This window comes from Heliconius melpomene, chromosome 20 (assembly GCF_056956725.1).
Source record: "Heliconius melpomene rosina isolate 202511_hmr_F chromosome 20, ASM5695672v1, whole genome shotgun sequence".
NCBI lineage: Eukaryota > Metazoa > Arthropoda > Insecta > Lepidoptera > Nymphalidae > Heliconius > Heliconius melpomene.
The window spans coordinates 2,680,948-2,696,961 of NC_140408.1; the positions used below are offsets into that span (position 1 = coordinate 2,680,948).

The 16,014-nt window shown below is 31.5% G+C and overlaps 1 protein-coding gene across 1 annotated transcript in view; it reads left to right on the top strand.

The window, feature by feature from the left end:
• Nucleotides 1–16,014, top strand: part of rl (Mitogen-activated protein kinase rl) — a 35,692-nt gene that overhangs the window by 2,334 nt on the left and 17,344 nt on the right. Inside the window, exon 2 of the mRNA XM_085204406.1 lies at nucleotides 15,062–15,188. Within this exon, the coding sequence (XP_085060532.1) occupies nucleotides 15,062–15,188 (127 nt within the window). The remainder of the gene's footprint in view (nucleotides 1–15,061; nucleotides 15,189–16,014) is intronic.

A 16,014-nucleotide genomic window follows, 5' to 3' on the forward strand; every position in this document is an offset into this window, starting at 1 on the left:
TATCAAATACGACATCTTAATTGTAATTTTTGTTAGTAAGAGCATCTAGCTTATTAAACGTGTGTGTAACATGTAGTTATAGGTTTCACATGTTCACGTTTTTCATGACTATTTTACAGACTAATTTTGTTTTATATTTTTACGTGTTCGTAAAAACAAACAAAATGATAAACGTAATCATTAAACACAAAAGAAGTAAAGAAATGTCCGTTTGATAAGTTTTATTCTCACACCATACAAAAATTACTTATGTTGAAATACTATCTGTATTCTCATGTCACATAATAAACCACAAACTAAGAACTTCATTTTTCTCATTTGGGATAAAATATTAATATTTTTGTAGCGTAAAAAACGCCTTGTTTTTGCGCACAGCTGACCCAAAAACGCTCCCATAAATGCGATCAATTTTATCATAACCCTGACCCAGTGTTTCATTTGCCAATTTTTCTTGTGCTTCTTCAACCATCAAACGCGCACAATGCCTTAATAATGAAAGGTTAGTCTACTCTATTCACAAAGACGTTATAAAAGATATACCCTGTCTTGTACAGATACCGACCTTCCACGAAAAAGTAAATAGATTTTACTTATATTTCTTTATATTTTGATGCTTGTCATCTTTGTTTACACAAAAATATATGATAGAAATTTAGAGTACTTTTTGATAACATGCTTGTTTGATATAATGATACAGAAATTCTTGTTTTTTTTATATTTTTTTACCATGCCCCTTGGTTCCGCAGATAGGCAGAGAGAACGTAATGGTAAAGTACACTCTCACTACGCTTAGAATTCGGTTTCTGTTGTTTATAATAAATGATTGGCATTGGCATCTCTAGAAATATAGTAGACTAGGTAAAACTAATTAACTGGCCTTTCTGCAGCGTATAGCTTTTTTGAGGTACTGAATACGTTTGTGGCAAAAACATGTTTGCAGTATGAAAGAAAATTAAAAAAGTAATTTAAGGTTCATGCAGCTGGCTAGTGTTTTCTCTATTGGTGTCATAATGTTGGCCCTATTGTTTCCTTTGTTTCCAAACTATGCGGGCTGATGAGAATTTCCAAGCACCTGCTTCTTAAAACAATAATTAACTCTTATAAATATTTAATAAAAAGTAAAATATCAAAATAATAATTCTCTAACATCTTAAAATTACTATTTGATAAGAGGTTTTCTTTTTACTTTTAATATGATAATTCTAGGCTCTTTTATTTTAGATAGCTTTTACCGAAATTTGTTGGGCGCTCGGAACGCCATAATTAAAAGGACTAAGCGAACTAAACTATTATTAAAAAAACAGCTTTACGCTGTATTAACAAGGTAGGTGCAGGGAATTTAGTGTTAAGACAATTTGTTCTAAATTTTTCACTGAATTCTGGAGGCATTGCATGTTAAATGGCGGAACTAAAAAAGTAAATAAATATTGAATTTCCTCGAGTGGAAATCGAACCCACGAATCCCCTGCGCCACGACTGTCGTCAATTATTTATTAATTTAAAAGACTAGTGAAAGGACCACATCATCGTAGGGTGAAGATTAGCTTCAAAATCTGAAATCGAAATATATATCGGATATTTGTAACCATATCGCCTCTGCCTGAGGCACGAAACGTATTTTTCCAGTAGGTTGCACTGCAAACCTCTAGGTGATACGACAGGGGACGGAGTCAAACGAGCCACATACTTTAATATCTTGTTGCCGAGTTATATCTTTGGCATTTTGTTTTTGCGAAGTAGATGAAAAAAATTATTTTGCCTTTATCAGATTCAAATTTCTTTTTCTTTTTTTAATATTTCATAAACACAAGTTTTTGCTACATAATAAGTCATTTAGTTTCAAGTTGTATACTGCACCTAGCAGAATAAGGAGAGGGAACCTTGAAACCTAGGTTAAGACATTCCGTTCCTATTAACATATTTCCGTTCCTCACATTCCGTTGTATTCTAGACACATTTCGTCTAAAATTCAGCGGAATATGTGGCGGAACTAATTCGTTGCAGCACTTTGCCAGGTAACGAGGCAGTAAATGAAAATATTGGGCGAGTGAGTAGATGAAAATGTTAAATATTTAATTTCCTCCAGTGGGAATCGAACCCACAACCTGTCACGCCTAATTATACGCTGAGCTCCTGGGCCACGACTGGCTTTATAAATTAATTTAATTTTACAAATTCCAATGTGTTGTTTAGAGTTATCGTACGTGCTACATATTTTCACGGCAATAGTTAAGATTGCAATTATAAGATTATAAAATAAATCAATAGATGCCTAAATAAGTGTATTAGTAGAGTCAGTATCACAAATCTCTATTATCCTTTTATAGAATCTTCAAAATTGTATTTGTAATATACCTATATAACAAACGATATTATATCGGTCGATAGGTCAAATGATGCTAGGGGTGATATTACATGGTCAAGTGGACCGTGGTATAATGGCGTCGGTCGAGCCTCCCGCGCTCGTATTACAGCCAGGTGATGAAATTAGTCATGGGGGTTGCCCTCTTTACAGATAGATAGATTCTATTGTGGAGTGATATGTGTTAAAATAGCAGTGTGTATCATTTTTGTCGTTTAAATTCTATATTTCTATTTTAATATAAAAAAAATATTATAGCCTTACTTTTGGGCTAGTATATGTCTTTAAATTTTCAGCATTTTGTGGTCTTATTAAAGTAAAATCCAATGCCTCAAAAACTTCGGCGTGTAGAACGAAAGTGGAGAACTAAGTGTTTTAACACTAGTTTCTCTCTACCTATCCTGCTGTGTGCGGGATACTGGCTGAAGCTGATACCAGAACAGTCAGATATATATATATATATATATATATATATATATATATATATATTTCACATAGAAATTAGAGTCACGTATCACGTCACGTAGTCATGTCCAAGTCACGCTGTAGTTAATTAACTAAAACTGGTACACAATATGACCTCCGCCATGAATAGATTTATTGGAACGCCGTTTATATGGAAGCGATTGTCACAATTAACCTTAATTAGAGATAGAGAAATCGTCACAAATTTGTCTATTTACCTTTGTAAGTATTATTTACCGTATATTGCTTAATATATTATTAAGTGCTAACTTAATAGTAATGCTATCTTAATTTTCATCTGAATGTTTGTGAAAAAATTATCTTTGAGTTAGAGATTTTGAAAGGTAAACTCGATTTTTAAGTGTATATTTCTAAATTATATCTTACCTTAAATGTTTAAATAATAGAATTTATTTTAAATTTATTATTATTATTAATTATTTATAGAAATAATAGAATTTATTTTAAATTTATGAAGTTATTTTATTTCATGTAACTTATAATGAAACTATAGAATCAGTATATTATAAGTAAAATGTCTTAAATCTAAAATATCATTCATTAATCTCTAAATCTACTTACTTTGTGAAGTCTAAGCGATTACTGCTCGCACCATTACACATCCGCATCATGGGCACAAACAACGTAAATGTCTTTGTTGGTCGTACAGTAAAACTAATATAATACGGTCAACGAGCCGTGGTCTTCGGAATTAGGCTTTCTGAACTTTTGCGTCATATATACTCGAAAAGAATATAATTAAAAGCAAAGAAAATATCAATCCTCAAATTTAAATCTGCTCAGCCATCGTCAGCTAACCATGGCGGCAACGACTTGTCTACTATATTGTAGGTAGTTACTTTATAAAAAAATCTGTGCCTAGAAATCTAAATAACCATAGTGGGTTGGTTTAGGTTAGACTATTTGATTTTTATATACCCGAGGTTTTCTCATGAAAGATTTTCATTTTACTTTTTTCAGCAAGACGTATGTTTATAAAGAAAATATTTTATCAACTATCTTATCGCCGCATATATGGTGTAAAATATGTAATATATGGTGGAAATAAAGACATAGAGCGCGAGTGGATTTTGCGACATTACATCCGCTAGGATGTCGCATTATACGTATAGCGTTCTCGTGACTCAGTTCTGCCATAGAGTTACGTCATTCCTTGTTGTAGTATGATATCGTATTAATTATTTTTATTATATTCGTAATATCTTACTGTTATTACTATGCTAAATTTGAGATGTTTTAATTAACATTTTTTGTCTTAATTTCTTTGATAATTGTTTCACATCAATAAATGATAATTTAATTTTTATCTCTCGCTTTTAGTTCCTGATAATTAAAAATACTTATGATTTAATTTACTAATTTGGCTGAAGTTGTATGGCTTCTAAATATCAATAGACAGAGGAAACCTAGTGTTAAGATACTCCATTCCCTATTTTCCGCCAAATTTTAGAGGCATTGCGTGCTTTGTGGCGAGTCAACGCCACGCTTTGCCTCTACATCAGAGCGAAGAAATGAAAATATCAAATATTTTATTTCCTCGAATGGGGATCGAACCCACAATCTCTCGCCTTTACAGGCACACTTTGTACCTGAACACCACAACTAGCCTCAAATATAAAATATCAATCTTGTATATTATACATTTAAATTCATATACGTAAATAATAAAATATTGTTTCATTATAACATGAATAAGGTAATTATTAGCAGCAAGCAGCACAGACGTCTATATCGTAGTATATTTTGAACGTATAAGCAATACAAACTACATTTTAGATTGGATCCATATAGAGTATTGAGGAAAAAGGAAACTATACCGACGGATTCCATTTTGTGAACTTCGTGGAGTTATGATCGCACGTTCATTCTATTTATTTACTTCGGGAAATGTTCATAGTGTGTTGAATATAATAAGAAATTAACTGTTATTATTTATCTGTGGTTTTGAACCTCATATTTATGCTAATGGCATGGCCATTAAATTCGCCTTAAATTTTTAAATAAACTTTGTCGGGTATAAGTTTTTTTGGAGTTTTAAGTTAACTTAAAAATTATTGTATTTATTTATTATATTTGTTTTAATATTTTCATGTTTATTGCCAAATGAGAAATATTCTAACGAATTTTAATTTATTATTCATGTTCTATAATATGCCATAATGGCTCTCACGACGCTCGATGTTTTCCTTTTGTTAATCTGAAACTAAATGCATTTATTATAAAGATCGTTCTTTTTACACTATTTGTTCTTTACAAAACAACATCTTATGAGTAAATTGCATAGAAATCATCTCAAAGAATAATGGATAACTTTTTTTTATATTGTCTAAAGGTCGAGTACATACTTATGCATGTACGTATTAATATGGATATGTTTTTCTTTTTCAATCAGCTTCACGCATTACAGCAGTGTAGGCAGAGGGAACCTAGTGTTAAGATTCTACGTTCTCCACTTTCCGCCGAATTCTCGAAGCTCTGGAAGCCATGACTGGTCTCAATATATGTATATGTTTTAATTTAATATAATATAAGTACTCTCATATACCACGTCAATTCTAAAAATTGTTATTAATTCCGTCACAATTCCTACTGTCGTACTATTGTTTGTGAACAATAGTTACTACACAAGGGTGTTCTGATTCTTTTTTTTATTTATTAGTTGAATGGCTTTGTTTTCAATTTAAATTGACTTCATGTTACTTGTTATAATACCATTTTATTTTAATTGTCTACTAAAACCCATTTGATAGTAAATATTGATAATAATCGATTTACATTATGAATCTATTAACGTACTTCCGTACTACATTTTGAGGCTAAAAGGCTGTTAACGAATAGCCTATACGTTTTTTTTTTCATGATGTAATAATATAAATGATCCTATAACTGTAAGTATACACAATTATACTTCTTTACCATGAAGTAACAAAGGCCCAGGGGCACAAAGGTGTGACTGTAACGGGACGGTTGTGGGTTCGATCCCCACGCGAGGAAATTAAATATTAATTTAAAATTATATTTCCATTTCTTTGCTCTGGCGTTGAGACAACGCGCGGCGTTGGGTTCCGCCACTCAACACGCAAAGCCTTCAAAATTCGACGGAAAGTGGGGAGAGGAGTGTCTTAACACCCTAGTCCACTCCTTTCCACACCCTGACAGGGTGGGGCAGAGGGGGTACCTATTCCCTCTGCCTACCCTGCTGTTTGCGGGATACAGCGTGAAGTTGATTTAATTTCATATTTTTTTTTATTTTATGAAGTAAATAAAAAAAAAACAAGAATTAAAACTTTCGTCCTTCGTTGTTTCGAATCGAACTGTTAAACTATTCCGATGGATGTGATTAATGCCTTCCCAAATAACGAAGTTGTGAGTAACAGCCGCGTGAGCGCCAATTTGTGATTAATCTTACCGCTTCTTATTTCAACTTCCTTAAGTATCGTTCAGATTAAGTTACCCCAAACATGAGAGGATGAGGGGGTGCGAGGGTGTGAGTGAGCACTATGTAATTAGCTAAGAATCGCCTAGCCAGTATTTGACAGCGGTTTGATATGGGTGCCGGGAATATGAGCTGGTTGCTATTAATCATAAAGCATAATAATAATTTATTTTATTATGAACACAATAGTTTTCAGTACATTCGCCAATTTTACGGGGATGAAAGATACTAAGCACGAAAAATATTAACTAGACCCCTAACCCCGCTCGCGGCTTCGTCCGCTAAGAGTGTGAAATTATTTTTTAGCAAATTTGAATTATTTTGATGTTTTAATAACATTACCATTTTAAATACAATATCCAATTCCATACATTGAAAATTAAAATTGTAAATTAAATAATAAGAACCATAAGCTATATAAAAATGATGCATTTTTCTATATAAATTAGCTGTAAAAAGATAAATATAAATTCAGTAGAAAACTGTACCGTTTTTATTTTCCAAGTAAATTAAATCTACAACAGGGATAACGCTACTAATCAAGTTACGAGCGTAACTATAGTTGAACGCTCACTAAACTTTTCTCCGTAGGAAATTGCCTCCCGACTAACAAATGTACTGTAATTAAGAATCCCGACTCTTACATTAATGGTATTGTTTATTTATCGTGTTTATTTATTTTAAACAAGATATTTTTTATCACTCTTATCGGCTTCAATTGTTTCTTTATCAATTGTGTTGATAATATCTTTGATTATTTGTATGTCGCACTTGTCGACGGTCAAGAATACTGAATGAATTGCTTTTGTATTTTAAAATGATACGGTTAATATTAACTTGATAATTTTCCTTTATTATTAAACTATTATTTTTTTATTTTTCGGCGTTGAGTTCTGCTACTCAACACGCAATGTCTCCAGAACTGGGTAGTGGGGAACGGAGTGTCTTAACACAACGTTCCCTCTGCCGTGCTGTGTGCGGGATACAGCGTGAAGCTGATTTATTTATTTTATTATTTTCAATGATATTTATATTTAGGAGTATCCTTCCTCGCTAGAGTAGTTTTACATTCTCTTATTCGGCACATAAAAATCATTTATAAAGTTAGATCTATTTTTGGCATGTGGCGCGAGGGGGAGAGAACGTAGAACTTCATATGTGATATAGGGATACTTGAAAAATACGATATATATTGTTTTCTTTATTGTACTGAATATTGATACAAACTTTCTTGAGGTTCATGGAATAAGATTTTTCATAAAAACTTCGTAACTCTCATGGGGACTTTAAGAAAATTCTTTTTGTACAGAATACTACTTTTGTTTTTGTTTATACATTGATTGAAATAAGTATTGATAAATATATGTATGCAATATGTATATATCTCTAGGTAATATAGTCTTGTTGTTAAATCATATTTCTATAAGAATATACCGAAGCGGTTTTTATTAAACTCGCCAGTCTAAGTATAAATAATTATAACCACGCTACGTATAATATAAAATATAACATATAACGAACGGAGTGTCTTAACACTAAAAAATCTGATTTGATTTAATTTTGATTTTTTAACATATAACCCCCTAACAGGAGGTCGTTTTATAACTACTGGTACTAATAAAGACACGTTATTTGTTCACCAATGTTACCCTAAAGTATTGTGTGTACTAACGCATATTATTGTCAATAAATTGCACTTATTCTTCTCATCTTTAATGGATTTATGTTAATACCTAATAGTATAATCCAACCACGCCTTGTGTTTATAGTAGTTTACATGTCTTTTGAATTTTCTCTTTTGTTGCCGATACCTTCTTTCGCAGGCTTAATCCGATTTTGTGCTTTACAATTGTCCACGTAAAATTTCAATATTTCACGTATTTTTGTGCTTTGTTGCGGTTGACTCTGATATAGGTATACTGACAGATTATATTGGTCTTTAAACATGTTTGAGTTTATAATATGTATCATATTTCGTATAGAATTTATAATTTACATAATTTTTAATTTATATTTAAGTGAAGCCAGTCGTGGCCCAGGGGCACAAGCGTGTGACTGTAACGCGATTGTGGGCTCAAATCCGATTTGAGAAAATTAAATATTTAATATTTTCATTTCTTCGCTCTGTTACGAGACAAAGCGCGGCGTTGAGTTCCGCTACTCAACACGCAATATCTGTCGATCCCTCTGCCAGCCCTGCTATGTGCAGAATAGAGCGTGAATCTAAAAAAATTAAATCTAAAATATATTTAAAAGCAAGTAGGTTTAATAGTACGGTCCGTTCCTCACCCTTGCTACACATATAACTATATCGATCTAAAGATATTTATAGTTTTCTGCAAGAGTCGTTTCTGCGTTTACCATTCTGTATCTCAATAGTACGGCTTTCAGAAAACTCTGTTGTAATTTTAGGTCAAGTAGAAAGTAAACGTTGGCGTCGAAGTCTGCAAAATTATACTTCTATAGGCCGTCGTAGACCAGCGACACCAACTCTAACGTGATTGTTGTGGATTCGATTCCTGCTTGTGTTAATGGAAGATTATTTATAAATATTTTCATTTCTTCTGTTCAGTTCTGGTACCAAGAAAAAAAGGCAAAAGATTCAAAAATTCGACGGAGAGTGGGGAACGGAGTGCCTTATCACTAGGTTCCTTGTACCTACCCTGTTATACGTAATATATAGATTGAAGTTAAAAAAATGTGGTAAAAGGTAGGCATTAGATTTTATTTGAGTATCAGTTCATTAAATATTCCTTAAGTGATATAACTATATTACCGTTACATAGAAATATTACCGTCGAAGATAGTTTTTTTGACTTTTACTTTTATTTTTTTTAAGGGTATAACTATTTAATTACTATTAGATATTCATAACGTCGTTTTTCATGGAATATAATTGCGCGCTTATATAAAATAAACAAAAACAAAATATGTAGTTAAAATGTTTTTTTTTTTTTTCATTCAAGCATGTCATGTGGAATAATAATATTACTTCTTTTAAAGTAAAATAATAATATTAATAGATTTATATCTTCATTCATTTCGAAGGTAGAAACTTTTTATTGAGTTTAATTTTCTCTAGAACAGCTTCTCGTTTGATATACGATATGGCGAAAAAATTCGGGTAGAATGTGTTTTTAACGCATTTTTTTATTAGGGCTGTGAAATGTTAAGTGAGAAAATATTTTTATTGGATGGAACCGAAGCCTCATATTTTACATATAATATAATAAAGCGGAAGAGTTTGTTTGTTTGTTTGTTTGTTTGTTTGTTTGTTTGTTTGAACGCTAAGATCTCTAGATCTACTGGGCCGATTTACTATGTTTTTGTTTTGTATGAAAGCTGCATTCTTCAGAAGTGCTATAGGCTATATAATATTACATGACACATATGTACTAATAAATTAAAATACTTTCTAATTTGACATGCAATTTATTCTGCCATGTTAATAACAACCGTCGTTGCTAAGCACCGGTTTGCAAAGTTTCTTTGTTGATTTAAGAAAACGTCACCCAAAATGAACTTATATTGTGCTATTTATCCTTATAAAAATAAATATATTATATAATATTTAATAAATATTCTTATAGTTCAAGCAGGCGTAGCCGCGTCCGGGTCCACTAGTTTTACATATTCGCGGTACATTTGACCCGCCCCTCGAGAGCTACGTAATGTTATCACTTACGGGTCGTCGATTTGCCCTCGTCGAAAATTACGGACTTTTTACTTCTGCAAATACCAATATTACTTACATGATAACCTAGCGAGCCCGAAGGCTAGTGGATTGAATTTCTTTTTTTGCCAATTGAATTGCTAGTTAGTTTTTTCCATGTTTATACTTAATTTTTACTATTACCAAAGTGCCAAACGCTAACTAAATTAGAGACTTAATTTTTAATTAATATGAAATTGTTTTCTTTTTGGTAAATTAATAATAATAAATAATTATATTAACTTGTAACCGCCTGTGTCAACATCTGCTTCGAAATGTTCACCATGGTAACATAATATTCTTGAAACTTTTCTGCTAGTCAGTACGTAATACTCCGTACATAAGTCCTTTATCCTACGTATGTAGAGGCAGGTGTAGTTAATGCAGGACTAAGTGAATGTTTTATTATATTTTGGAAATTACCTTGTTTTATTCTTTTCTACATAAAATATTTATTATAATACTTTATAAGTCCTCCTATTATTATGTCATTATAAAAATCCCCTCAAATATTTTTTTTAAATAGACTTACTGTAAAATAACTGGTCAATTTTAACACCACTTTACAAAAAAAAATAAAAAGTTCAAAGAACTTTTTGTTTTTTTAAGTGAATCTAATGTTTTTTTCTATACTGTTAATTATTTTTTTTAAAATAAAGAGGTATTATTTGAAACCACTGTTCTTTTGCACATCTGTATAGACCGTTTAAATTCTATAATAAAAAAATTTTACTTTTTCAAAGTAATGCTATAAAGAACGAAAAGCTTCAAAAATATTTGTTTATATTATTCTCAGATATAGAAAACCGTAAGTAACGTAACTATAGATCTCCTTAGTTCTAAAATTATAAATAATGCGAGAAATAGTAATAAACTTTTTACGACGACGACGTACACATTACTCTTCATATAAGCGGTGGCACTGTGTGAGTTGTCACATTCGTTTCGCGTAACTGCTTACTAAAAGTATTGTATTTTATACTTGTTTAAAGATGTAGAAGCTAGTTTCTTGTCACCTATAACTTTATATAAAAATAATTTAAAATACGAGAATAAAATAGAGTTTTTCAATGTTAGCGCGACTTCGTTTTATAAATTTCGAGATGTACGACTGAACGTTTTGTTAGGTACGCTCTATAAAACCCACGAAGCGAAATAAAATATATATTTTGTAGCTAAAAGTAGTAGCAAAGGAAACCCATTAACTTAATGAGTGATCATGTAAAGTGCAAATAAAATATATGCGCGCTCAGCCACTAATCGATCGTCGTTTTATGATCATCATCATCACCATAATCATCATCACCATCTATTATTTTTCTCCACTTTTACTAAACCAGGGAAGTACGTTTAATTTAATTATCAACGTTCTTTAAAGTTCACTAATTCCTTTGTAACTACCATAAGGTCGGGTTTCAGTAGGTACACAGTTACCAGCATTATTTTTTTCATTTTCAGAGGGAGGAATCTTATGTCAAAACACTCAGTTCTCAATTTTCCGCTTGAATTCGAGACGGAGTATTGTAAGAACGGCTAAATTAATATAATTCGTTTTTCCCAGTTAAAATCGAACCTACAGTCATAGCAATACAGATATTACCAGCGGCTAGAAAATGGAAAATAGAAAAAATAAATTACATTCCCTTTCTACGTGATACCTGCTATCTATCTTTCTCAGCGCAAAACCTTAATTCTGTTTGATGAGAATTTCCGTCTCAAGGGATTTTGATATAAATTAAATGTCTTTCGAGTATATCTGTGTTAAAACAAGTGTTCGGAGCAAATGGGATTTCGTGGCTGCCCTCGGTATAGTCAATTTCGTTTGTGACTTCATAATCATCGATAATTTAATTTAAATTACTTCAGGCCTTTTGGGACTGTAAGTGTTTTATTTGTTTTATGTAATATATGGAATATATTAACGAACCGAAATTGAAAGCTATTTGTTTTAGTATAATATCAATTTTAATAATAATAAGAGGAAAGTTTTGCATTTAAGAATATTTTTAACGTACAAATTTATAGAGACAACTTAATTCTATATCATTTCCTTTACAATTTGAAATATGAGATTCTGATATTGCTAAGTTCTTGTTTTAATACATTGCATACATTGATTGAATCGTTTTTTTTAAATAGTGTTAAAGTGACACTAAACACAGTACCTCAAGAATTCGACGGACAGTGGGAGAAATTATTTGTTTAAATAAGTCAATTAAGTTTTTACTTAAATGAAGGAAAGAGAAGAAGTTCGTTAAGAGATCGTCCTATACAATGAGGGTGAGGTGACATGTAAAATCGCGAATACAATTTAGTATTTTAGCATTTATAGAGCTACAAGTGTAGCCAGAAGCCATTCAAGAACGGACGTCGGATTTAGGTAAAGCCAGAGCACTCGGACTCCGCCGCGAGCACTCGCTTTCATGGCTTTTAGAGCAATTTGAATATATAAAAGTGCAGAAAATCTGGATTTAGAATATTGATGAGCACTTCTAATGGTTTCGAGACGGGCTACTCAATGTAGTGGTTGGTACCTTGGTTAAAATGCTGAAAATTCTATATTTTTCTATTTATTTTTATGCCATTGAGACAAGACTATTTTAATTGTCAAAAATAAGTATTTATTAATAATAATAATCTTCAGCTTAAAGCTTTCACATATCCCGCACATAGCAGGATAGGCAGAGGGAACCTAATGTTATGATATTTCATTCCTCACTTTTTGTCGAATTCTGGGGGCATTGCGTGTTAAGTGGCAGAACTCAACGCCGCTCTTTGCCTCGACACCAAAGCAAGAAATGGAATATTTCATCCCCTCGAGCGGGCATCGAACCCACAACCAGTCGGTGGATTACATTTGTGTATTATAAATAGGTATGTATTATGGTAGTATTCTTCGTCGGTAGAGTCGTGATGTAAAATAATTAATACACTATTTTACTAAATACACTGATGTTTTTTCTTGAAACAAGATTTTGCCAACTTCGCTCATTAAGATTTCTCATGTTGTTTTATAACTCACGTCTTACGTTCAACCCCAAGCGAATCTACATAATTGTATCGTTGAGATTACTTTGTGTCGAGCTTATGCTAAATTATTAATATGTATTTTATGAATCCAGACTAATTTACAATTAGTTTTAATTGATTATTAAGATTAAGGCAAGCATTTTAGTTCTTAAATAAAAAAACATCGCATAACTTAAAGAAAAAAAATTTAAAACTTGTTTACCTATTAAGCAAAAATTCACTCTCAAAAGCGCTTATTCGAAACTTTTCTAATAGTATTTGGCTAAGAATGTACAAGAATCTCCCCAAAGTACCTACTATATAACTTCTAAAACAACTTTAGTTTGAATTTCTTCAAATACTTATTTACTTTTGTTTTGAGAACATTTCTAATGCTATAGGTATAATAGCAATAAGAATTTCCGTGAAAAATTTGGCTTTAACTAAAAGTTTTTTTTATCTTTACTTTTTGTTCCGCAAGACACTATTTGTGATTATCCGCTAGAATTAAAGATATTTTATTTTGAATGGCGGAGCTTTTTACTATTAGAGTGGAAAAATTATTAATTCTCCCGAGTGTGGCGCTTAAAATGCCGTATTATATTTTAAAGTGGCATATGTACTATCGAGGCAAATTTACTGAAAAATAACCCGGAGATTTCTTTTCTCTACAACTATTAAAATGCTGTAGATTTTTATAAGGTTTTCCGAAACTAGGTCGTCATAACGGGTTAACGAATGTCGTTCAGGCAGTTTTCAATTGCGCTTTACCGCCAAAAAAATGTGAATGAATATTCAAAATCACTGCCAAAAGCAAGAGCACTTGCTGTAGAAATGAAATTTGTTAAAGTAGGCGACACAGCCTTCTATATATATTTTAATTGCTTAAAATAAATAACTATTGATTTTTATTTTATATTTTTCATCTTACCTGCAAATTGTGTTTGAATCTATGTAGTTTTAGTTGACCAAATAACATACCATACAATCTATATATATAAAAGGACTTGTCCTCACTGACTGAGGTAAGACGCACGCACAGCCGTAACCGCTGTGCGTAGAAACGTGAAATTTAGACAGATGTTGACTTTTGTAATCTGGACATCCACTAAGAAGGAATTTTGAAAAATTTTTACTCTAAAGGGGTGAAGTAGGGGTTCAAAATTTGTATGGAAAAAAAATTAAATCGGCACCGATTTTCATAAAATTTGAAATTTAGATTTTTAAAAGTATTTAATTAAACACGTGTTTCATCGTTTTCTAGAATTCTCCCCCTAAAGGTGCAAATAAGGGGTTGAAAGTTTGTATGGAAAAATCTTTAAATCGCCACTGATTTTTATAAAATTTGAAATTTAGACTCTTAAAAATATTTAATTGAACACATGTTTTCTGGGATATTAGAATTCCCCTTAAATACGCAAGCGAAGCTGCGCGCGACCGCTAGTATTGTATATACATCTTCTAAATTTTAGTTTTTTTCGTAAGAATTTTTGCTTGTTCGTTAATTACAAAATGAAGAATAATAAGAGTTGACCGACTATCCACTTATACTCGTATATGTACCTATTTACATTTAACTAGTTACAGTTGTTTCAAAGCAAAGTGATCAATATCTTGAAAAATATTTGTATTTATTGATAGAAAAATATTATTTGTAACGTAAAAACAAGCTTTTACTCGTTGCAACGACGTTAAAGCTTTTTTAAATGAAAAAACGGCAGCTCAGCCATCAGTTTGAGAAGTCAGCGTTAGTTCTGTCATATTTTTATAAATTCCCGTCCTATTTTACTTTGTGTCGTTATATTTTTTAGTTGGTGTTAAACTTCATGGACATCGAGAATTCTTTTCCAATTTTGGCTTTTTTCATTGACATTATTTCACTGCTCATTTAAAGGGTTTTAAGTTCTTTTTCATCCTTTCAAAACTAAAATAAGAGAAAATGTTAATCTTTTAAAATATATGCAAATGTGTTCAATTTATATGATAAGACAAATATCAATAGGAATAAATAAATATCTTAATTTTTATATTTCGTAAATTATTTTTTTATGTACAGATCCGCTTACGACAACATGAAGTTAACGAAAGTAGCCATCAAGAAAATATCCCCATTTGAGCACCAGACATACTGTCAGAGGACGCTGAGAGAAATAAAAATCCTCACCCGATTTAAACATGAGAATGTAAGTTTTTAGATATATCACTTTTTGCAGCCTTTACGGGCGGTTCTTTTATTTATGTCTTGTGTGATTAATTTGTATGGAGAAGATAGTGATAAATTTCACCGATTCGATTAAGTAATACAAACTAGAACTTGGTCCTGTAATCTGTTACCCGCAATGACCACGTGTGGGTAAGAGCCACAAAGGACGAAGCCATTTCTCTAACTTCTTAGTTGTCTCCGCAAATTTGTGGAAAATGTCTAGGAATTATATCATTATTTACTAAATGAGTACTAAATAGGTTTAAATATAAGTACTTATTCACATAATACTTGCAACAAATTACTTAATTTTAAACAAATAAATTAAAAGGAAAAACACAGATTTTTTTTCAATTTTTAAGTTTTGCAAGTTTACTTGCAATAATGCATAGTTTTTTTATATGCACTAAAAAAAATGATATTAATTATTGTCTATCTATTTCTATTTTGTCTTACATACGTGATACAGCTATCAGAAATAACATTTGTTATTTTATCGAAATATACAAGAGAAATATGTAGTTTATTACCACATCAGTCAAAGGAAACGCCGTGAAGTTCTAATTTGCATAAAATCACTATAACTGCTTCTATTGTACATAAAATTTTATATTATGCAGTCACGAAGCATTAAAATTTTCTAAACGCTATTTTCCATACTAAATATAGTACATAGGAACATGCAAAAGTACTGGAATGGAGGATAGTATTTTCTCGTAACAAGACCGCTCGGGGTTATAAAGTAAACATTTACGGCACTCTCCCCGTCACGGAGTTTATAACGTTGCTGCAAGGTTGCCATTCTT